At 40.4% G+C, this 24,802-nt stretch overlaps 2 protein-coding genes across 2 annotated transcripts in view; one reads left to right on the forward strand and one right to left on the reverse strand.

Moving 5' to 3' along the window:
- EIF2A (eukaryotic translation initiation factor 2A) overlaps positions 1-7,438 on the reverse strand; it is a 41,735-nt gene extending 34,297 nt beyond the window's left edge. The window contains 1 exon segment of the mRNA NM_001102283.1: positions 7,398-7,438. Within this exon segment, the coding sequence (NP_001095753.1) occupies positions 7,398-7,425 (28 nt within the window). The 5' untranslated portion in view covers positions 7,426-7,438.
- A 318-nt stretch (positions 7,439-7,756) lies between these two features.
- On the forward strand, positions 7,757-10,041 carry SERP1 (stress associated endoplasmic reticulum protein 1). Its single transcript, NM_001114083.2, has 3 exons — positions 7,757-8,216; positions 8,496-8,571; positions 9,757-10,041. Exons 1-3 carry the CDS (start codon positions 8,133-8,135, stop codon positions 9,795-9,797), a joined length of 201 nt encoding a protein of 66 aa, NP_001107555.1. The 5' UTR covers positions 7,757-8,132; the 3' UTR covers positions 9,798-10,041.
- Positions 10,042-24,802: the final 14,761 nt, after the last annotated feature.

Raw genomic sequence — 24,802 nt, forward strand, 5'->3', positions numbered from 1 at the left:
AGTAGAAGATCCCAAAAGAGTTGCTATAGACTGAATGTCTGTGTACCCCGACCCCAAATTCATACACTGAAACTTACTTCTTAATGGTATTTGGAGTGGCTTTGGGGAGGTAATTAGGTCAAGAAGGCAGAGCCTTTATGAATGGGATTAGTGCCCTCATGAAATAAGCCCCCCAGAGCTCCCCTGTCTCTTTTGCCATGTGAGGACATGGTGTAGAATGACTGTCTATAAACCAGGAAGCTGGTGCTCACCAGACACTGAATCTGCTGGTGCCTTGATCTTGGAATTGCCAGCCTCCAGAACTGTAATAAATAAATTTCCGTTGGCTACCACCCAGTCTTGGAGTAGGAAATGGCAACCACTCCAGTATTCCTGCCTGGATGATTCCATGGACAGAAGAGCCTGGCGGCTGCAGTCCATGGGATCACAAGGAGCTGAACACCACTGAGAACTGAGCGTGCACCCAATCTATGCTATTTGTGTTACAGGAGCCAGAATGGACTAAGACAGGGAGCAAAACTCCCACTTAACCCTCACTCTTTCACGCAGATTAACCCAAAATCTCAGGAAGCAACACTGACAGAAAAGTCACTGTGAAAAGTGCCATGTCTTTCTTTCTCAAGTAGCATTCACTTTCGTGATTTTCAATTACTGGTTTTAATATGATTCTGGAGAAGCAAAATCTGAGTCAAATTAATCAACTCCTTTTCAACATGCATATGTTCTCATTCTAAATAAAGAACACTTTAAAAACAAAAATCCACAGTGGTCTATGATCCCGTTTATACAACACTCTTGAAATGACAAAGTATCATGATAGAGAACAGATCAGTGGATGCCAAGGGTTACAGGTGGATGGAGGCTCCAACCAGAAAAGGGTGACAGAGTAGTCCTTTGTGGTGATGGAGCAGTTCTATATTCTGATAGTGGTGGTGACATGAATCTGCACATGTGGTAAAATACATGCATGCACAAACAAGTAAAATCCAAATAGGACAGCAGTTTAGTGAATACTACCATACCAGTATCAATTTCCTGGTTCTGACAATACACTATAGTTATATAAGATATTATCATTGAGGAAAGTTAGGTGAGGGATACACAGGAACTCTCTTGACTCTTTTTGCAACTTCCTGTCTTAATTTACTTCAAAATAAAAAGGCTTTTTAAAAGCCCATCATTTTTCAGTAATATTTCGTTTACAATATTCTAAGAAATGAAACCAATCAAAAGTCTGCCAACATTCTGCAAGAATGGATTTGCTTGGGAATACCGAACAAAAGTGTTAAATTAAAAATCACATTGACCAAGAATTTCTGTACTAAGATAAAAACATATTCTGCAAGATAAAAGTACATATAAAAATTATTGCAGATGGTGATTGCAGCCATGAAATTAAAAGACGCTTACTCCTTGGAAGGAAAGTTATGTCCAACCTAGATAGCATATTCAAAAGCAGAGATATTACTTTGCTAACAAAGGTCCGTCTAGTCAAGGCTATGTTTTTTCCCGTGGTCATGTATGGATGTGAGAGTTGGACTATGAAGAAAGCTGAGTGCCGAAGAATTGATGCTTTTGAACTGTGGTGTTAGAGAAGACTCTTGCGGGCCCCTTGGACTGCAGGAGATCCAACCAGTCCATCCTAAAGGAGACCAGTCCTGGGTGTTCATTGGAAGGACTGATGCTGAAGCTGAAACTCCAGTAATTTGGCCACCTCATGCGAGGAGTGACTCATTGGAAAAGACCCTGACGGTGGGAGAGATTGGGGGCAGGAGGAGAAGGAGACGACAGAGGATGAGATGTCTGAATGGCATCATCGACTCGATGCACATGAGTTTGGGTGAATTCCGGGAGTTGGTGATGGACAGGTAGGCCTGGCGTGTTGCGATTTATGGGGTCGCAAAGAGTCGGACATGACTGAGCGACTGAACCGAACTGAAAGCTACTTTATGCACTAATGATACAGTTGGTTCCCATTAAATTAGACAACTTCTTTATACATGATGCTTTACAGTAGATATGTCTATTCTAGGGGAAGTAAATATCAATTATATTCATCATAAAAATCATAATGAGTCATTATAGCTTTGTTCATACATGTAAACCACTATTTAAAACAAATATTTTATTATATATTTCCCTACACAGAAATACAACTATAAGAAAGTGCTGTAAAAAATTTTGGAACCACTAAGATATACTACTGATATTAAACTGTATTATCAGTTTGAACAACTTCCACAAATTTGAATACACAGATATACAAAGTTTATCAGATGAAATGCAAAATCAGGTTCATAACAGAACATAAACTGCATTATAAATTAATAAAAGCAAAAATAAATATGGACTCAAAACAAACTCTTTTCAATAACTGAAACAATCTTTTTCTACATGACTTTCTAATGAGGAATTCATTTTAATTGGAAGTGACTAAATGTAAAACAATGAGTAAAGTGTGGGGATAGCTTAATATAGTGTATTGACATGATTCCTTATTTTTAATGATTTTTCCCTTTAATCAAAAAAGGATCAACATGTTCTATAAAAAAAGAAAAATCAAGAATACAAATGGTTCTTTTCATTAAAGCAACAAATAAACAACAAAGTTCCACAAAAAATTACTGTTTAAAAACAATAATTATGTTAAATACTGTGCCTATATAGTATATTTTAAAAACTTACTAGCCTTTCTAGATACGTACCATTCATTGCTCTAGGCCTGAGTTAATAAGCGAAGACTATGAGGCTCAACGAAAATTGGCCCTAGGTCTGGGATACAGTGATATCATATTATTTCCAATCCTTGTACCCACGGAAGTATATATCAATTTAGGAAAATGACTCAATCTTGATTATCTCAATGGCCTCAAGTAGGCAAGCTGACTGAACAACATGAGCTTCATGTAAGGGTTATTGTTCTTTTATGGCCAAGCATCCTGGACCCCCTTTACAGGAGACCTTAGTTTTCCTTTGAGAAATATCCAGGGGTGAGAATAATTTGGTTCTGGTGATCCGATTAAAAACTGACTAATTTAGGACTTCCCTGGTGGCACAGTGAATAAGAATCCACCTGCCACAGCAATGGAGACAGAGAAGAGATGTGTGGTCACAGGTGTGGGAGGGGTGGGACCAATGGCGAGAGTAGCATGGAGACATATACACTACCATATGTAAAACAGACAGCAGGGGGGCTTTGCTGTATGACTCGGGGAACTCAAATCAGGGCTCTGTGACAAACTAGAGGGGTGGGATGGAGTGGGAGATGGGAGGGAGGTTCTGGAGGGAGGGGACACATGTATACCTACGGCTGATTCATGCTGATGTATGGCAGAAACCAACACAATATTATAAAGCAGTCATCCTTCAATTAAAAATTAATTAATTAAAAAACCAAACAGAAAAAAAAATCCTGAGAGTTCTCATCACAAGAGAAAAAATTTTCATTTCCTTAAATTGCATATGAGAAACTTATTGTGATAATTATTTATTGAAAGAAGTCAAATCATTATGCTATACACCTTAACCTTATATGTGCTGTCTGTCAATTCTCTCTCAATAAAACTGGGAGAACAACAAAAAGAATCCACCTACCAATACATGAACTTCCTGATGTTCAAGCTGGTTTTAGAAAAGGCAGAGGAACCAGAGATCAAATTGCCAACATCTGCTGGATCATGGAAAAAGCAAGAGAGTTCCAGAAAAACATCTATTTCTGCTTTATTGACTATGCCAAAGCCTTTGACTGTGTGGATCACAATAAACTGTGGAAAATTGTGAAAGAGATGGGAATACCAGACCACCTGATCTGCCTCTTGAGAAATTTGTATGCAGGTCAGGAAGCAACAGTTAGAACTGGACATGGAACAACAGACTGGTTCCAAATAGGAAAAGGAGTTCGTCAAGGCTGTATATTGTCTCCCTGTTTATTTAACTTCTATGCAGAGTACATCATGAGAAATGCTGGGCTGGAAGAAACACAAGCTGGAATCAAGATTGCCGGGAGAAATATCAATAACCTCAGATATGCAGATGACACCACCCTTATGGCAGAAAGTGAAGAGGAACTCAAAAGCCTCTTGATGAAAGTGAAAGTGAAAGCGGAGAGTGAAAAAGCTGGCTTAAAGCTCAACATTCAGAAAACTAAGATCATGGCATCCGGTCCCATCACTTCATGGGAAATAGATGGGGAAACAGTGGAAACAGTGTCAGACTTTATTTTTCTGGGCTCCAAAATCACTGCAGATGGTGACTGCAGCCATGAAATTAAAAGACGCTTACTCCTTGGAAGGAAAGTTATGACCAACCTAGATAGCATATTCAAAAGCAGAGACATTACTTTGCCAACAAAGGTTCGTCTAGTCAAGGCTATGGTTTTTCCTGTGGTCATGTATGGATGTGAGAGTTGGACTGTGAAGAAGGCTGAGCGCCGAAGAATTGATGCTTTTGAACTGTGGTGTTGGAGAAGACTCTTGAGAGTCCCTTGGACTGCAAGGAGATCCAACCAGTCCATTCTGAAGGAGATCAGCCCTGGGATTTCTTTGGGAGGAATGACGCTAAAGCTGAAACTCCAGTACTTTGGCCACCTCATGCGAAGAACTGACTCATTGGAAAAGACTCTGATGCTGGGAGGGATTGGGGGCAGGAGGAGAAGGGGACGACAGAGGATGAGATGGCTGGATGGCATCACTGACTTGATGGATGTGAGTCTGAGTGAACTCCAGGAATTGGTGATGGACAGGGAGGCCTGGCGTGCTGCGATTCATGGGGTCGCAAAGAGTCGGACACGACTGAGCGACTGATCTGATCTGATCTGACCAATACATGGGACATGGGTTCAATCCCTGGTTCAGGAAGATTCCACATGTCCTGGAGCAACTAAGCCTGTGTGCCACAACTACTGAAGCCCAGGCACCTAGAGCCTGTGCTCTGCAACAAGAGAAGCCACCGCAACCAGACAAAGCCTGTGAAAAGCCACGACCCAGCGCATCCAAAAATAAATAAATACATGGGGGAAAAAAAAGACTCTTAAAAAAAAAAATAAATAAATCTGACTAATTAAATGGCGAACAAGAGCCAAGTCAACTCAAAGACAGCCAACCTTAACACAGGCACAGATGTGCACTTTCCTTAGGGGCTGCTGAGCTGGCTGAATGTAAACCTGGAGATCCCAGTTCAAACATTAGCCTGAGAATAAATTTAACCTGAAAGAAAGCAAGAGCTTAGGGATGAAGAAAAACAGATTTTTGGAGTCATGAGAATACCCGAATGTAACAGTAAAAGCTTTCAGGTACATGAGTTTTTTTTTTTAATCCTTTCACTTGTTTTAGCTTTCTGTCATTTCCAGTGAAAAATAATAACTAATACAATTTACTAGGTAATCTTAAGTTAAAACCATTAACAACTCCTAAATCCCATAAATTTAAACAAGATTTTGGAAGTAAAAGGATCCATTGTTGACTGAAATACCTATTCTCAGAATGTTTAAAAGATTAATCAGTATGTTCCAATGCAAGAAAAAATGAAACATGGGGTTGAATGATTGAATATAATTCTGACTTTGCCAATTTGTAATGTGAATCTCACCACTTAATTTCTCTGAGCTGCTATAAATATGAGAATATAATGAGAAGACTGACTGATAACTCTTAAGCTCTTGATTTTAACTTAAGTCCTTGATTTTAAGCATTGTAAGAAAACTGTCACTCTTGGTTAGTCTGAGTACAAATAAAGGGGTTATCTTTCATTACTTTATTTTTCCATTAAATATTTAGTGTCTCTTGTATACCAGGCATTGTATCTGGTATTGAGAAGACAGGGATGAATAAGACTCTGTCTCTGCCATTAAGGAGTTCACAGTCTACCAGGGGAGAAAAGCATCTGAACAAGTAGATAATCATCCTATGTGATGAATGAAAAGAAAAAAAAAAAGTATATACAAGGTACAAAAACAGTCTGAGGAAAGATTGACTATCTGGGAAGATTAAGGAAAGCCTTCATAAAGTAATGACGTCTAAAATAAAATTAAAAAGATAAAAAGAAGTCAGCCAAATCAAGAGAAAGAGGATAGTGTTAGACTAAGGAAACACGTGGCTCAAGGGTTTTAAAGTTCAATATTGATGAAGAACAAAATAGGATGAGGTTGCAAGGAGTAAAATGAATGACAAGAGCTATTCAAAAGATTATAAAGGGTTCCACATGCTGTGCTCAACAGCAAAGAATTTACCCTGTAAGCAGTTACTATAAGGATTTTAAAAGGGAAAAGATAAAATGATTACATACAAAAATGTATTAATTTTTAAAGTTCAAAAAAGCATTCAGCATTCCTAAATTGTAAGTAACATACAGGCTACCTTTGTGAAATTAGAGAAATAAATTCATTTAGTTAGGTAATTATGCTTTTAGGCAGTACCTGCCTGGCAAGGTATCTAACAAATCAGTCAGTATTTGACAAACGTTTGATGAAAGAACTGTGGTAGCCACACTGAATATGAATGAGCCTGGTGCTTAACACTGACAACAAAGATCTCCAAATGCAGAATGGCAAAAGGTGCAAAAGTTTTTTAAGGTTCCTTTCAAGTCTCAGGGGGAAGTAACCCCTTTCCTCAATGGCTTCTTTTTCCTCTACATGTTAAGTTATTGGTAACTTAATTTAAGCCTTCTTTTCTCTCCCACCTCCCCTCTCCTTACTAGAAGCTCATATATGAGACTCCAGCCACTACTCTAATCCAGAGTCATCGCCGATATTATCTAAGAGAAAGTTTATTATCTTCTGTAACATTATAAACTATGCCTCGGCTTCAAAACCTCAGGAATCACATAATGTTCTAATGTTGCTACTTTGTAATGCTCATTGCTACTCCTCTAGACCACACTCTCATCTACTTAAAACTTACACTAGCACAGCTCCACTCAGTCCCACAAACTGCATTAAAGCAAAGAGAATAGGATTTGTCATTAGTTAAATTTCGGTGTATTTAACATGCGCGGTTACTCTAGTATTAACAGACTTTCCTTTTACAGAGTTAAATGACTTCACACTGTCAACAGGGCCTGTCACCTGGTAAGCGTTAGAGTACCACCGGTATTGCAGACCCAGGTTAACAAATTCCACTGGCACTCTGTTCTTACGCCCCTTTCGCTATTCCCGTAGAACCTGAAGTGTTAGGAAAGAATGATGGATGGGCAAAAGCGGGGGGCGGGATGCTGGACCCTCGATGCTAGGGCCTAACTTCCGATTGCCACGCTACATCAAGAAATCCAAAAGGCCCTCCGGCTCTACCGCAATCCACAAAAAAAGGCGGATCTGACGCCAAGGCTTCTCGTGTGGTGCCCAAGGTCAAAGACAGAAAAAACTCTGCTCTAAAGAAATAGTCCCTCGCTCGTTCAGAACTCACCTGTCAGGAGTGGCGTGGACGGCGCCATCTTGTCCCGGAAAGAGAAACTCAGATACTTGGGTCAGAGTTCACGAGGGCCGAACCCGGCCCCAACACGTCTCCTCCGGCGTGGAGACGGCGAACTTGTGTTTCCTAGGTCATGAGCCTCGGGACAAATTCACTTCCGGTCGGAGCGAGACGCTAAAAAGACCTCGAACGCGCGCACGCGCAACTTTGGGGCCGCGCTTTACGGTGCGTGGAGGGGCAGGGCTAGGGTCGGTGCGCCGGACTTCACCCTCCCTCTCCGTCTTCCTCAGCAGGCGGAGCCTGCACTTCCGCGGGGCGGGGCCAGTCCAGTGCTGACGTTGGCAGCGGATCCCGAAGCAGTTTGAGGCGACGGGCTGCTGCACTGTCTCGTTGTTGCGTTGTGTTCGTTTCCTTCCTCTTACATTCCACGCTCCCGGCGGCGGCCAGAGCGGCAGCGCGAGAGTATTCTGGCGGCCTGCTCTGCACCTCCCGCGCGCCCGCCTCGCTCGGCCGGACAGTCCGGCGTCGTCAGTCGGCCCGCGCCCCGCTAGGGTTCAGACCCGGAGCCCGCCTCGCCCAGGCCCAGTGGTCGGAGCTAGCGCCCCGCCTGAGAGCCCCCTCGCTCTGGCGGCGCGGCCACCGGGAGCGGAGCGTCGGTCGCAGCGGCCCGAGAAGAAGCGAGCGAGCGAGACCGAGGGGGTGGCCGGGGCAGGTGGTGGCGCCGCGAAGATGGTTGCCAAGCAGCGGATCCGTATGGCCAACGAGAAGCACAGCAAGAATATCACCCAGCGCGGCAACGTCGCCAAGACCTCGGTAAGGGAAGAGCGGGCGCCTCTCTCCGTTCCGCAGCCGGTTCTGAGGCCCGGGAGCCAGGGCCGCGTCGAGCTCTCTTCCCCAGGCTCCGGCCCGAGGCCGCGAGCTGGACCTAAGTTGGGAGCTTAAAAGATGGGTGCGGGATCTGGTCAACTCGGGAACGCGGGAGAGACCTGTGACGTGCGGGGACCCGGCCACCTGGCCCGGGGTGCGGGCGGTGAGAGCCCGGGCTCAGGGCGGGTTTTTTGCATTGCAAACCGCGGATTTTCCATTTTGCAGAGAAATGCTCCTGAAGAGAAGGCGTCTGTAGGACCCTGGTTATTGGCTCTCTTCATTTTTGTTGTTTGTGGTTCTGGTAAGTGTTTTGGGGTCGACCGTCGGGTTGGGTGTTGGATGACGGGTTTGGGGATGACGTGGTGACCCATGAGTGGTGAGTCCTACCCGCGTAGTTCTCAACCCACCTGCCGGGAGATCCATATAATTTTCTTTCGTCCGAACCAAATTACTTGCCCCACATATGTACAGAGGGTGGTGCTCTAGAAACTTCTCCCCGTTTGATTTGCGCTCACAGGAGAACAGAAAAGGGGGTCAGGTCCTTAGTAATTATCGAGTTGAAAAACATTAGATCAAAACAAAAAATACACCTCCCAGAATGAGAATGTAGAATGTTAAGCAACTTTTGCGAAAGAGAAGCTTGTGAATTTCACGTTCATGGAATTATTCGAACTTAATCTAACGTGTTCCAAAATCTAATGTCTTTAAGTCAAAATTGGTTATGTTTTATAAAGTAAAGCTAGTACAAGGAATTAATCCACTGTAGAGGAATTTGTACCTGATTGTCAATTTAATGTGTGAGACAAATGTTTTTAGTTTAATGAAAGAAATGTTTGGCATATGGTAGGAAGAATTAGTTGTCAGGGCAGACTGCTGTTCGAGTGGTAGACTCTTGTCTCTGCGAATGGATTATAGAATGTCTTTCCTCTCTTCATTTATTATCTTAGTATGCAGGCTCTTAATATGGAAATAACGTGTTTCTGCTTTCCTTGTCCTGACATTTTAAAGTCACTGGAGGTTTCTTTTAACCATTTCCCTTTGTCTGTCTCCTGGACGTTGGCGAAGCTTTCCTGATAAATGGCCAAGAGCCAAGCAGTTTATGTAACGTAAAGATAATTGAATTTCAGCTTCCTAAGAATGAGGAAATATGCATATATTACAGGTCAAGTACACCTGATATTTAGGGTTAAACCAAAATACTTGTATGCTAGAAAAACCTGTTCACTTTGGTACTTTAATTTCTTTCTTAAAAATCACTCCTTATATGATAACTCTTAGACATTTAGACATAAAATTCAGGAAAGCTAAGGCATAGAAAAGTAATTGTATTATCACAGTAGGCTTGTCTTCATAATACTTCAAGTTACATAGTATTTGCAAGTAATTGTCAGGGTGTTCTTGGATTCTTGAACTACTTTAACACTTGTCAGTTGCCAGGCCTGTTTTATTCAAAGCATGTTTTAATTTTTGCTCTTTCTTTTTACAGCAATTTTCCAGATTATTCAAAGTATCAGGATGGGCATGTGAAGTGACTGACCTTAAGATGTTTCCATTCTCCTGTGAATTTTAACTTGAACTCATTCCTGATGTTTGGTATCCTGGTTAAAAACAATTCAGTAAAGCATCCTGCCTCAGAATGACTGTTCATATCATCCTTCATGTGTCATTCCAAGGTTTCTTCACAAGTCATTCCGAGTTTTCTAGTCCATACCACAGTGCCTTGCAAAAGCACCACATGAATAAAGCAATAAAATTTGATTGTTAAGCTACAGTAGTGGACCCTACTTATTCAGTCAGTAAAGAGTAAGTTTTTGGTTTTTTTTAAATGTGGTTATTAGAACAAGATATAGAATAGAAAATTAGATCAAATCTATGTAGACAGGGTCTAGATTTTGTTAGCCCAAATGTGTAAATGCAGTTAGCTTAATTTAAAATTTGGAATCCTACAGTTTTTATATAGCTAGGCACTTTATTACTATTTCTTGAATTGAAAGCACACTCCCACAGAGGGTCGTGTAACTGTCCTGTAATAAGGTACTTACAAATGGAACAACTACACGGCTAGCCTAGTTTTCCCACAATCTTTTAGCACCTAAAATTTTTTAAAAGCTTCTAAATGCCCGATATAAAGGGAGATGCTTACACCCACAATGTCTATTTTAACATTATTATTTCTATTACACTACCTTGGATTGTGCATGAGTGAATATACTAACCGAGGATGCCCTAAGAAAACAACTTGGTTGAGCATTTTATAACTTAATCACTTCAGTTTCACTAAAAGTAGCCATGGTGGAGTAAAGTCAGGGAAGGTTTTTTAATATCACTGTTGATTTCACCAGAATTACTTTAATATATCAAAGGGGTCTATTATGGTGAACAACATTTTAGGGGAAAATACTACTAAAAATGGATGCCTCACCAGGACATACTATTGAGTCCAGTGTGCCATAAGACATCTTAGCATGTTGATAGCACTTTTAATACCAAAAAGGCACATCAACTGAAAAGTTACACTTAGTTTGGAAATGCTTTTCTTGATTTATGGTTAAAATTCTGTTAGGATACTAGATATATCAGACTCAAGTGTCATTGGGAATTAAATGGATTTACTGATAAGAATCAGTCCTTAGTCTTCCCTTTGTTATATGGTTTTACAGGTTATGATTGATCAGACTTTGTTTTTACTAATGGTAAGGGTGAGTGATAAGGCAGGTTTGAGGTTTACTGGTACTGTTGAAAATTTCAAGTATTGGCTATTTAAATACTTAGCCCTAAGGTTGATGAAAAAAGCCTGAGAGGTGTCTGTGTGTTAATGAATTGGAGAGAAAGCTGCTTGTTTGCTTTGTTGATTGCCTCAGGATATCTCTTTAAAATAAGCTGTTTTAAGAGGAGCAGAAGGGAAATCTACTACCTAGTCTATACAGTAAGAACCTCAAAGCTTCTGATAGCCCTAAGTATGGGGGAGAGTGAGCGAGAGGAGTGGTTAGGATGGTCCTTGACTGCTCTGGAATAGGAAAGGAATCCGCTGACCTTGGTCCAGCACGTTTTTATCTGCATTGTTAACCTGCCTTTCTCACCCAGGAAATCAACCCCTGTGTTTGTTTCCCTCTTGGTTAACTAATTCTATTTTATTGTACCTTTAAAAATGAAATTTATTGTTCTAAATTCATAGCAGGTGCCTTAGTCTTTGCTTTTGAGTCAAACTATTCCATATCTCCATATCAGAATTTCCCTTTGGTTTACTATAGATAGTTGGCTTTAAAACATTTGAGTTTTTTTTTTTAACAATGTCTATTAATTTGATTGTTAAATTGCCATAGTGAGCAATCATTTTACATATGTAAAGTTGCATTCCCTTTGTATTTCATATGTAATTACCAATTGGGTGCATTTTATATTAAGGATGGATTATGCATGTTTGGGTCAATGAAAGCTATGTCTTATTTGATTTACCCTTTAAAAATAAAGATCCCTGAATAGTTGATGTTTTCTAAAAGGAAATGATTTTGTAGAGTTCTTAATCTGAGTATACTTTTTATAGTTAATAGAAGATGATTTTAAGGAACGCCTGGTATGTTGTACTTGAGTTAGAAGAAATAGTACCCAGAGGCACAAATTTTAAGGTTAATAACTGGTAATAGGTACTAAGAAAAATATATAAAAGCACAATGAGTTAAATACTTTCCCACGTGGAATTTACCTTCACCTCATTATTTGAGTCTGGTACAAGGAAAAAGCACAGTTTTTTTGATCTCCCTTTCCCAGTTGAATTTTATATGTCACCTAATGTTGAGTACAATGTAGAGAATAAATACTTTATTGGGGTGGTCTGCATTATCCAATTACTCTTTTGTAATTTAGCTATAACATATCAAGGAGTTGTCAATGACTTCATTTTATCTGTTGGATTGTATATAATGTTGCTCAAAGTAATTAAGTGGGTTTCCAAAATAAGTGAAGATTTTCATTGTAACAGGATGCATTGTAATAGACTTTTATTTACATTAAAGAAGTGTATATATTCAACCGCAAGGCCATGGCTCTTCTCACTGAGGTTCCTGGAGTTTTGGCACATGGGAGATTCCACAACAAAATTTTATTATGCTTTAACATCTCTAAAACTTAGGATATCATCAAATTTTCCACGTGGAAATTGTCTTGAAGTTTGGTTTAACTTTACCTACCTTTTTAGTTTCTTGTCATTTTAGATGCAAACCACAACTTTTAAGAGATAGGAGTTCAGTTCAGTAGCAAATATTACGACACTCCCTCAGAGAATCCTTTCCTGTCTGAACAGTCCCACTCTGCTTGTATTACTATATCTTCAAGTTGAGTTAGAACAGAAATGTCTGAATTTGGACAGAGTTCTAATGAGCAATAAAAGGCTAGAAATTAACTTGAAGGGAAAAATTCCACTGTCTGAACTTACATAATTCAAAGTAAATTCATATATATCACAGAATCTTAAAGATAGAAATAACATGGGAAATTTAGCACAACTGCCTCAATTTACAGATAAGAAAATTCATTTATTCAGAGGTAACTTAGGTGCCAGCTCTGGAAATAGAGCTGTGAATACAGAGTCCCAGCACTCAGATGTCTTCCAGTCAAGTGTGTGAGTCACTCAGTCATGTCCAACTCTTTGTGACCCCATAAACTGTAGCTGTCCATGGGATTCTCCAGGCAAGAATACTGGAGTGGGTTGCTATTTCCTTCTCCGGGGATCTTCCTGACTCAGGGATTGAACCTGGGCTGCTCACTTCGCAGGTAGATTATTTACTATCTCAGCCACCAGAGAAGCCAGTAGTAAGGAAAAAATGCAATGAAAACAACCGTAATTGTGATAGGTATTTCAAAAGAAAAGTAAAACCAGATAAATGGAGTCTTTGCCCTCATGGGGCCAGTTGAGGTAGAATAGAAACTAGAGCCAAGGTTTCCTGGCTCACTAAGCCATCTAGAAACCATAGGACTGATTGCAATACATCCACACAGGACACTTCTGTTTTCATGAACTTTTTGCTTCTGCTTTTAGAAAAGCTCAATTTTTTTTTTTTTTTGGCTATGCTGGGTCGTCATTGCTATGCATGCTTTTTTCTAGTTGTGGGAAGCAGGGGCTACTCTCCAGTTGTTGTGCTTGGGCTTGTCGTTGCCATGGCTTCTCTTGTGGAGCACAGGCTATAGGGCACCCAGACGTCAGTAGTTGCAGCTCCTGGCTTCAGAGCACAGGCTCAGTAGTTGCGGTGCATGGGCTTAGTTGCTCCATGGCATGTAGGATCTTCGGGATTGAACCTGTGTCTCCTGCACTGGGCAGGCAGATTCTTTACCACTGAGTCATCTGGGAAGCCCCTAAATTTTTTTTTCCTCTTGCCAATTGAAAGAAAAAGAGAATTTGTCCTTTTATGGATGCAATTTCTTTTGAAAATGAATTTGTGACAAATTTACTATTAGTGTTTCCTGTACCTCATGAAATTAACAAAGATGAAATCAGTAATGTTATTCACTATAACATATTTAAGGGTACATTTTTTTTAAAGTAGTTTTGCTAACACTTTGTTTAAATTTTTTAATCTGTGATGTTGAAAAAATTTTTTTGTTAGCCCAATAGTCAAAAAAGATACATGCTCTCCACAGATACAAGGTTCAGTGAACAATGCGTGTGTGACTTACTTTCCTATATACAAATTTCCACTTTGGGATGAAGATAGAACTTAATCTGCACATTTTAATAATTAAAGCTATGATTTCAGTATGCTCAAATGGGTTAGTAACAGGTTTTTCTTTTTTTCTTACTTAGGGAGAAAGTCAAACAGGAGAATGAGAATAATTTATTTTGGAGCTAAAAGGAACTCTTCAAATGATCTTTATTATCCCCCTTTATTTACACTTGAGGAAATTATGGCCTAGAGAAGTTATCTTTCTCATCATCAACAAACCAGGAGCAGAGCAAGGATTAGAAAACTGGACTTGGGGTGACCAAACTGGCTCTTTATTATGCTGAATGCCAAGAAATTATAATTCTTTAGGAATCTCTCCTTTTACCTTAGAAGATTATATGTTAATTTCATGAACCCCCTTGAGTGAGTGATAAAGGTAAGATCTGGGGATTAACTAAACTTCAATGGCTTCCTACTGCCATTGGAATGAACTAACTCTTTAACTATGATTTTTAGGCCAGTTCATAACATGGCCCAACCTTCCTTTTCAGCCTTGTGACACATAATCTTCCTTTCAGAGACTTGTTCTTGCTCCATGAGTACTTTCATTTTTCAGATACCTTGTGCTATTTTTTTTTAATGCTTCCTTCTTTTATTTATATAATTCATTAAGATTCTTGTACCATAGTTTTTCAGATTCAGCATTCCAGACATGGCAATGAATTATTTTCCTTTATGTGGAAAAAGAACAAACAGAATTGATCTTAAATACAGATATAAAATGGCCATTTGCTTACACACTTTGACCTGAGGGAGGTTACAAAAGCAAAAACAAAAAGTATTCTTTAACTCCTGGTTTTTGGCTCACAATTTTTATCATTTTGAGTACCGTCTTCTCCCTGGAGTCCTGTTAAGATTGTATGTACATGTAAGGCTCATTATATTATCCAGGTTCAGTGTACATGAGTTCTATTGTATGACTTTTATTTTGACTGGGGTAATTGGATTAAAATCATTTTTTTCTTCTAGAAAGAAGGATGAACTCTGAGAGAAAACTAATCCCTATATACAAGCATACCTCAGAGATACTGTGGTACACTTCGTGGCTACCACAATAAAGTGAATATTGCAATAAAGCAAGTCACAGGAACTTTTTGATTTCCCAGTACATATAAAAGTTATGTTTATACTACACTATAGTCTGTTGTGTAAAGTAGTAGTGTGTCTGAAAAACAATGAATATACCTTAATTTAAAAAATATTGCTGAAAAATGCTATCATCTGACAATGCAGGGTTGTCACAAACCCTCAATTAGTTTTAAAAAAAGCACTATCTGCCTAGACTTTCTATACTCTATTGCCCTTCCTCCAGATACTGCATTTTTAAATAAAGGTTGAAGCAACCCGTGTTGACCGTAAGCACCATTTTCCAACAGCATTTGCTCACTTTACTAAATAATTTTTCTTCCAGGCATATTAAATTGGCATAAAGCATTGTGTAAGTTTGATTTAAGATCCCCTTAATGGATCACAGCCTTGTTATGTTAAAGAGGCTTGTGTAAACAATGGAATGATCTTGGTTCGTTTCCAAGACAAACCATTCAGCATCACAGTAATAAAGTCTATGCCTCAACTACTAATGCTGAAGAAGCTGAAGATGACTGGTTCTATGAAGACCTTATAAGACCTTCTAGAACTAACACCAAATATGTCCTTTTCATCTTAGGGGATTGGAATGTAAAAGTAGGAAGTTGAGATACCTAAAGTAACAGGCAGTTTTGGCTTTGAAGTACAAAATGAACAGGGCAAAGGCTAACAGTTTTGTCAAGAGAACACACTGGTCATAGAAAACACCCTTTTCCAACAACACAAACGACAACTATATATGGACATCACCAGATGGTCAATACAGAAATCGAATTGATTTTATTCTTTGCAGCCGAATGGAGAAGCTCTGTACTGTCAGCAAAAACAAGAATGGGAGCTCACTATGGTTCAGATCGTGAGCTTCTTATTGCAAAATTCAGGCTTAAATTGAAATTTTAATTTCCTAGTGGGAAAACCACTAGGCCATTTAGATATGACCTAAATCAAATCCTTTATGATTATACAGTGGAGGTGATGAATAGATTTGAAGGATTAGATCTGGTAGACAGAGTGCCTGAAGAATTATGGACGGAGGTTTGGAACTTTGTACAGAAGGGAGTAACCAAAACTATCCCAAAAAAAGAAGTGCAAGAAAGCAATGGTTGCCTGAGGATGTTTTACAATTAGATGAGAAAAGAGAAGAAAAAGCAATGGAGAAAGGGAAATATACCCAACTGAATGCAGAGTTCCAGACAATAGCAAGGAGAGATAAGAAAGCCTTCTTAAGTGAACAATACAAAAAAGTAGAGGAAAACAATAGAATGGGAAATACAGCTATCTCAAGAAAATTGGGGATATCAACATTTCATGCAAGGATGGGCACAAAAAAGGACAGAAATTATAAGGACCTAACAGAAACAAAAAGAGGTGGCAAGAATACATACAAGAACCACACACAAAAAAGCTTTTAATGACCCAGATAACCATGATGGTGTGATCACTTACCTAGAGCCAGACCTCTTGGAGTGTGATATCAAGTGGGCCTTAAGCGTTACTACAAACAAAGCTAGTGGAGGTGATGGGATTCCAGGTGAGCTATTTAAAATCCTAAAGATGATGCTATTAAAGTGCTGCATTCAGTATGTCAGCAAATTTGGAAAACTCAGCAGTGACCACAGGACTGGAAAAGGTCAGTTTTCATTCCAGTCCCTAAGAAAGGCAATACCAACAAATGGTCAAACTACCATAAAATTGCACTTTTTCACATGCTAGCAAGGTAATGCTCAAAATTCTTCAGGCTAGGCTTCAGCAGTACATGAACCCAGAACTTCGAGAAGTACAAGCTGGATTTAGAAAAAGCAGAGGAACCAGAGATCAAATGACCAACATTCATTGGATCATAGAGAAGGCAAGAGAATTCCAGCAAAACATCTATTTCTGCTTCATTGACTATGCTAAAGCCTTAGACTGTGTGTATCACAAAAAACCTTGGAAAATTCTTAAAGAGATGGGAATACCAGACCACCTTACCTGTATCCTGAGATACCTGTATGCAGGTCAAGAAGCAACAGTTAGAACCGACGTGGAACAACGAACTGTTTCCAAATTAGGAAAGGAGTATGTCAAGGCTGTATATTGTCACCTTGCTTTATTTAACTTATATGCAGAGTATATCATGTGAAATGCTGGGCTGGATGAATCATAAGCTAGAATCAAGACTGCTAGGAGAAATATCAACAACCTTAGATATGCAGATGATACCACTGTAATTGCAGAAAGGGAAGAGGAACTAAAGAGCTTTCTTGATGAGGGTGAAAGAGGAAAGAGAAAGAGCTGACTTAAAACTCAACATTCAAAAAAGTAAGAACATGGTGTCTAGTCCCATCACTTCATGGCAAAGAGAAGGGAAGTGGAAACAGTGACAGATTTTATTTTCTTGGGCTCCAAAATCACTGCTGATGGTGACTGCAGCCATGAAGTTAAAAGATGCTTGCTCCTTGGAAGGAAAGCTATGACAAACCTAGATAGTGTATTAAAAAGCAGAGACATCACTTGCAAGCAAAGGTCCATATAGTCAAAGCTATGGTTTTTCAATAGTCAATATGGATGTGAGAATTGGACCATAAAGAAGGCTGAGCACCAAAGAATTGATGCATTTGAACTTTGGTGCTTGAAGAAGACTCTCAAACAGGAAGGAAATCAAACCAGCCAATCCTTAAGGAAATCAATCCTGAATATTCATTGGAAGGGAGGATGCTGAAGCTCCAATACTTTGGCCAACTGATGCGAAGAGCTGACTCATTGGAAAAGACCCTGATGCTGGGAGAGATTGAGGACGGAGGAAAAGGGGGCGACAGTGGATGCAATGGTTGGATAGCATCACAGACTCAATGGAAATGGGTTTGAGCAAACTCTGTAAGACAGTGAAGGACAGAGAAGTCCAGTGGGTGCAGTCCATGAGATTGCAAAGAGGCGGACACCACTGAGAACTGAACAAGTTTCAGATCTAGAACCTATGTAGTGACTGGGCTCTGTGCTTTCACTGCTGAGGGCCCAGATTCGATCCCTGGTTGGAGAACTAAGATCTTATAAGCTGCATGGCATGGCCAAAAAAGATGTAGAGCATAATGATTTTACCTAAATACATCATGAAATGATTACCACAATAAGTTTATTGAACACCTATCATCTCATACAGTACAAAATTAAACAAAAAATTTTTTTTTCCTTGGGATGAGGACTCAGGATTTACTCTAACAACTTTCATATATAACATGCAGCAGTGTTGATTATATTTATCATGTTGCACATGTCATCCCTCGTATTTATCTTATAACTGGAAATTGTACCTTTTGATTGCCTTCATCCAATTCCCCCTTCCCCTAATCCCACCACTGCCTCAAATCTGATCTCGTTTTTCCTATGAGTTAGTTGATTTGTTTTTGAAACATGTTTAACCTCCATCACTGTGTTAGTTCCTGGCACCCAAAATGGTGATTCAATACATTTCAAAATGATCATCCTGGTAAGTCTAGTTATGATCTGTCATCATACAAAGACATTACCTAACTATAGACTGTATTCCCTACAGTGTACATCTGTCTCTATATCTCATTTATTTTGCAACTGAAATTTTGTACCTCCTAATCTCCCTCACCTATTTCTCTCCTCTCCCCCTGCCACTCCTCCCCTCTGGCAACCACCTGTTTGTTCTCTAGATAACCTGTACTATTTTTCTTCATTTTCCTATATTATCATACTACATAGCCTTCAAAATCTAGCTTAAATTTCACCTCCTCTGAGAAGTTTCCCCTTCCTATTGGAATCAGAAATACTCTCTTTGGAACTGATGACCCTGGACCAGTCAGCATTTATTATGTTACCTTGATTGATAGTTTTTGTTTCTTAATTTCTCAGCTAGTATATGAAAATATTTAAGAACAGATGCCATATCTTTCCTTTTTATTATTTATTTCTCATATCTTTCGTTTTCAATCTTTTTTCATTTACTTTCACCACCACAAAGGCTGGTGTGAAACTTTGCACTCACAGGGGGAGCTTGACATTTCAGTTGCATGATAAAGTGAAAGAGCAATGAGAGCTCTATTGTATCAGAATCACATTTAAAGTAAGACTATGTCTTATAAGATCATCTACCCCCGAATAACATGTCCCAACTACTTCCAATCCTGGCCACCTCTACTTAATGGCTGGACTCAGAATTCAGACTACCTTAGTTAGACATAGCTTCTCCCAAGATAGGCTTGATATTTGAAAATATATCAACAGCTGTATTTGCCCTTCAGTCACATTTGAGAACTGTTCATAATAACTGTAATTGAGAAGACCAAAGCCTGCTTCACAAAGAAAGCTGACACCTCACTATACCAGTCTGTCCAGTTATAAGGGAAGAGTCAAACCAGCACATTTGCTGTTTAGAACAGGTGCCTATGGGCTGTCTGCTGCCCTCTCAGCCCCAACCTAGGGCACAGGAAGGGGCAAGGATGCCACACTGGGGCGTTCTTCAGCACCCTAGACTGGGAACCCAGAATGGCTGTTTCTGCCCACCCCCACCCCCCCAAACTGGGTCCAGTCCCTGGGAGAATAGCTGCTTCTCCTCACAGAGGAATTCCTACAGCAAGGCCACACCACATTGCTTAGCATTTATTAATAGGATGTGGTGTGGTTACCAAACCAGATCTCACAGCTGAGGCAGAGGAGGCTGCCAGAGCCCCACTGTGTAAATGCCAGTTGTGCTGCAGGGCTCCTGAAGAGCACCTAGCTCCTGTCACCCAGGGGTGCTGGGGAGCCAGGTGAAGCACAAAGGTGCTGCAAGTTTGTTTTATTTGATGCACTGCTGATAAACAACTAGATTGTAAGGTGCAAATGCAACCAGGATTGCTACAGACTCTTAACTTTTGACAAAGCCTAGATCATAAACACTGAAGTACCCAAGCATATTTCCTCCTGACTCCAGTCTTGGTTATCCATGCACGGCCCATCTGTTAATTACATATACAAAGAAGAAAGGTGGCCACAGAGAATGAGTACACAAAATCGTGTCAGCTTGCTTAAGTCATATCTGCTTGCTTAACAACAACGTCAGGATTTTCTCAAGGTGATAGCCCTTTCTTCCCCTGTTATCGTTTGCACCGCCAAGTACACACAGGGAAAGCAGACCAGTGAAGTTTAGTACCTAGACCGAGTCAAAGGGTTAACCTCCCACTACTCAAGAGTGTGGCCTGGAGATCAACAGTAAGGAAACCTGTTAGCAGTGCAGCAGCTCAGGCCTCACCAAGGCCCACTGAATCACAATTTGCATTCTTACTGGATCCCCAAGTGATTTGTACGCAAATTAAATTTTGAGACTTTCTGAAGAGGGCTCTGAGTTCTAGAAGTAGATGTTCTAAAAGAAAGCAGTTCTGAATTCATTGGAAGGACTGATTCTGAAGCTGAAACTCCAATACTTTGGCTACCTGATGCAAAGAACTCACTCATTGGAGAAGACGCTGATGCTGAGATTGAGGGCAGGAGGAGAAGGGGACGACAGAGGGTGAGATATTTGGATAGTATCACCGACTCGATAGAAATGAGTTTGAGCAAGCTCCGTGAGTTGGTGATGGACGGGGAACCTGGTGTGCTGCAGTCCATGGGGTCGCAAAGAGTAGGACATGACTAAGCAACTGAACTGAACTGAATTCTAGATCTTTGACCTTAAATCCCTTAAGCTTCTTAGCCTAAGGAAAAGGAAACTCCTGTCACAGGCAACTGTTATGAAACCTAACGATGGTAAAAGCACTTCGAAAAGTTAAAAATACTCTATGCAAATAACATTCCCCTACTTCGTGAACCGCAAAAACGAAAAGATCTCTGATAGGGTGAGGGGCCTTCCTCATTGAAAACAAAAAAGGAAAGCAGGCTCCATATTTAACTTGGCAGGAAGTCACCAGCTTTCTTTTTCTCAAAGCTTGTGGGGCTATAAAAAAATGTAGATATTTATACATTGCTTTCTTGTTCAGATAAAATATTGTAGAATTTCCCTAGTCTAGAAGTGGAATTTCTGAGTGTGAGGTATGTGCCTCTTCAAATGTATTGAGTGGTGAAATCATTATCCAAAAAAGGCTCTAAAAATTAAACAATGTGTAAGAGTTCTTATATCCTCAAGAGCTCACTAAAATGTCATTTTATTCAACCTTAACTTTTGCAGTTCTAATAAGAAAATAAAGTATCTCAATGTGATTTTATCAATAATATGCATTTCTCTGATTCTTAACAAGGTTGACCAAGTTTTCAGATGCTGCCCCTGAAGCCTGGGTTTGTATCTCTTTTTGGTCACTTTGTTTCTGTGTAACCTTGGGCAGTCTATTTAAGTCTCAGTTTTGTCAATTATAAAATTAAATGAACTGATGCATGTTGTATATTCCAGCTGCTCAAGATGGCTGTCTCTTGCCCTGTCTACATCCCCTGCCCAACTAGTGCCTGCTTCGTGTACACCCTGCTCACAAGCCTGATCTTCCTGAGTGCTTGCCCCAGGCCCCAGCTAGTGATAGCTTCAGATCAGATCAGATCAGTCGCTCAGTCGTGTCCGACTCTTTGCAACCCCATGAATCGCAGCACGCCAGGCCTCCCTGTCCATCACCAACTCCCGGAGTTCACTCAGACTCACATCCATCGAGTCAGTGATGCCATCCAGCCATCTCATCCTCTGTCGTCCCCTTCTCCTCTTGCCCCCAATCCCTCCCAGCATCAGAGTTTTGTCCAAGGAGTCAACTCTTCGCATGAGGTGGCCACAGTACTGGAGTTTCAGCTTTAGCATCATTCCTCCCAAAGAAATCCCAGGGCTGATCTCCTTCAGAATGGACTGGTTGGATCTCTTTGCAGTCCAAGGGACTCTCATGAGTCTTCTCCAACACCACAGTTCAAAAGCATCAATTCTTTGGCGCTCAGCCTTCTTCACAGTCCAACTCTCACATCCATACATGACCACAGGAAAAACCATAGCCTTGACTAGACGAACCTTTGTTGGCAAAGTAATGTCTCTGCTTTTCAATATGCTATCTAGGTTGGTCATAACTTTCCTTACAAGGAGTAAGCATCTTTTAATTTCATGGCTGCAGTCACCATCTGTGATTTTGGAGCCCAGAAAAATAAAGTCTGACACTGTTTCCACTGTTTCCCCATCTATTTCCCATGAAGTGATGGGACTGGATGCCATGATCTTCGTTTTCTGAATGTTGAGTTTTAAGACAACTTTTTCACTCTCCACTTTCACTTTCATCAAGAGGCTTTTGAGTTCCTCTTCACTTTCTGCCATAAGGGTGGTGTCATCTGCATATCTGAGGTTATTGATATTTCTCCCGGCAATCTTGATTCCAGCTTGTGTTTCTTCCAGTCCAGCGTTTCTCATGATGTACTCTGCATAGAAGTTAAATAAACAGGGAGACAATATACAGCCTTGACGAACTCCTTTTCCTATTTGGAACCAGTCTGTTGTTCCATGTCCAGTTCTAACTGTTGCTTCCTGACCTGCATACAAATTTCTCAAGAGGCAGATCAGGTGGTCTGGTATTCCCATCTCTTTCACAATTTTCCACAGTTTCTTGTGATTCACACAGTCAAAGGCTTTGGCATAGTCAATAAAGCAGAAATAGATGTTTTTCTGGAACTCTCTTGCTTTTTCCATGATCCAGCAGATGTTGGCAATTTGATCTCTGGTTCCTCTGCCTTTTCTAAAAGCAGCTTGAACATCAGGAAGTTCACCGTTCACATATTGCTGAAGCCTGGCTTGGAGAATTTTGAACATTACTTTACTAGCGTGTGAGATGACTGCAGTTGTGCGGTAGTTTGAGCATTCTTTGACATTGCCTTTCTTTGGGATTGGAATGAAAACTGACCTTTTGCAGTCCTGTGGCCACTGCTGAGTTTTCCAAATTTGCTGGCATATTGAGTGCAGCACTTTCACAGCATCATCTTTCAGGATTTGGAATAGCTCAACTGGAATTCCATCACCTCCACTAGCTTTGTTTATAGTGATGCTTTCTAAGGCCCACTTGACTTCACATTCCAGGATGTCTGGCTCTAGGTCAGTGATCACACCATCGTGATTATCTCGTGATTATCTGGGTCGTGAAGATCTTTTTTGTACAGTTCTTCTGTGTATTCTTGCCACCTCTTCTTAATATCTTCTGCTTCTGTTAGGTCCATACCATTTCTGTCCTTTATCGAGTGCATCTTTGCATGAAATGTTCCTTTGGTATCTCTGATTTTCTTGAAGAGATCCCTAGTCTTTCCCATTCTGTTGTTTTCCTCTATTTCTTTGCATTCATCGCTGAAGAAGGCTTTCTTATCTCTTCTTGCTATTCTTTGGAACTCTGCATTCAGATGTTTATATCTTTCCTTTTCTCCTTTTCTTTTCACTTCTCTTCTTTTCACAGCTATTTGTAAGGGCTCCCCAGACAGCCATTTTGCTTTTTTGCATTTCTTTTCCATGGGGATGGTCTTGATCCCTGTCTCCTGTACAATGTCACGAACCTCATTCCATAGTTCATCAGGCACTCTATCTATCAGATCTAGGCCCTTAAATCTATTTCTCACTTCCCCTGTATAATCATAAGGGATTTGATTTAGGTCATACCTGAATGATCTGGTGGTTTTCCCTACTTTCTTCAATTTAAGTCTGAATTTGGCAATAAGGAGTTCATGATCTGAGCCACAGTCAGCTCCTGGTCTTGTTTTTGCTGACTGTATAGAGCTTCTCCATCTTTGGCTGCAAAGAATATAATCAATCTGATTTCGGTGTTTTTGCTGACTGTATAGAGCTTCTCCATCTTTGGCTGCAAAGAGTATAATCAATCTGATTTCGGTGTTGACCATCTGGTGATGTCCATGTATAGAGTGTTCTCTTGTGTTGTTGGAAGAGGGTGTTTGTTATGACCAGTGCATTTTCTTGGCAAAACTCTATTAGTCTTTGCCCTGCTTCATTCTGTATTCCAAGGCCAAATTTGCCTGTTACTCCAGGTGTTTCTTGACTTCCTACTTTTGCATTCCAGTCCCCTATAATGAAATGGACATCTTCTTTGGGTGTTAGTTCTAAAAGGTCTTGTAGGTCTTCATAGAACTGTTCAGCTTCTTCAGCGTTACTGGTTGGGGCATAGACTTGGATTACTGTGATATTGAATGGTTTGCCTTGGAAATGAACAGAGATCATTCTGTCGTTTTTGAGATTGCATCCAAGTACTGCATTTCGGACTCTTCTGTTGACCATGATGGCCACTCCATTTCTTCTGAGGGATTCCTGCCCACAGTAGTAGATATAATGATATCTTAGTGATAGCTTATCAGAATTTTAACCACTGAGCCACCAGGGAATTCTGAGTAATAGCTTATCAAAGATGTGATAAGTGATAGCTTATCAAAGAGAGGCATGTCCCTCTACTGGTTTCCCTGGTAAGCCCACCTGAGGTCAGTTCCCCTATAACTGGTATTGCCCCACTGCTATGCCCCAGGAGGGGAGACTGCCACCACATCCTGCTCGCAGACCTGCCCACTGCACATGGTGGGGTGTCACTCCAGTACCTTGTTTCAGACGCATTAGCTCCCCCCATCCATTAAACCAGTGATGTCTCTGTTGCTGATGCGGACTTTTTCTTCAGTCTTGAAGCTGGGCAAGCACAGGCCTTGTGTTGGGTGCAGCCCAACACATGTAAAGCACACAGAAAAGAGACTGGCATAACAGGTTACCCCAGAGTCACCTGAGCTATTTGCTGCCCAAATATGGATTCGGCAATT

The sequence above is a fragment of the Bos taurus genome, chromosome 1, assembly GCF_002263795.3.
Source record: "Bos taurus isolate L1 Dominette 01449 registration number 42190680 breed Hereford chromosome 1, ARS-UCD2.0, whole genome shotgun sequence".
NCBI classification, from domain to species: Eukaryota; Metazoa; Chordata; class Mammalia; order Artiodactyla; family Bovidae; genus Bos; species Bos taurus.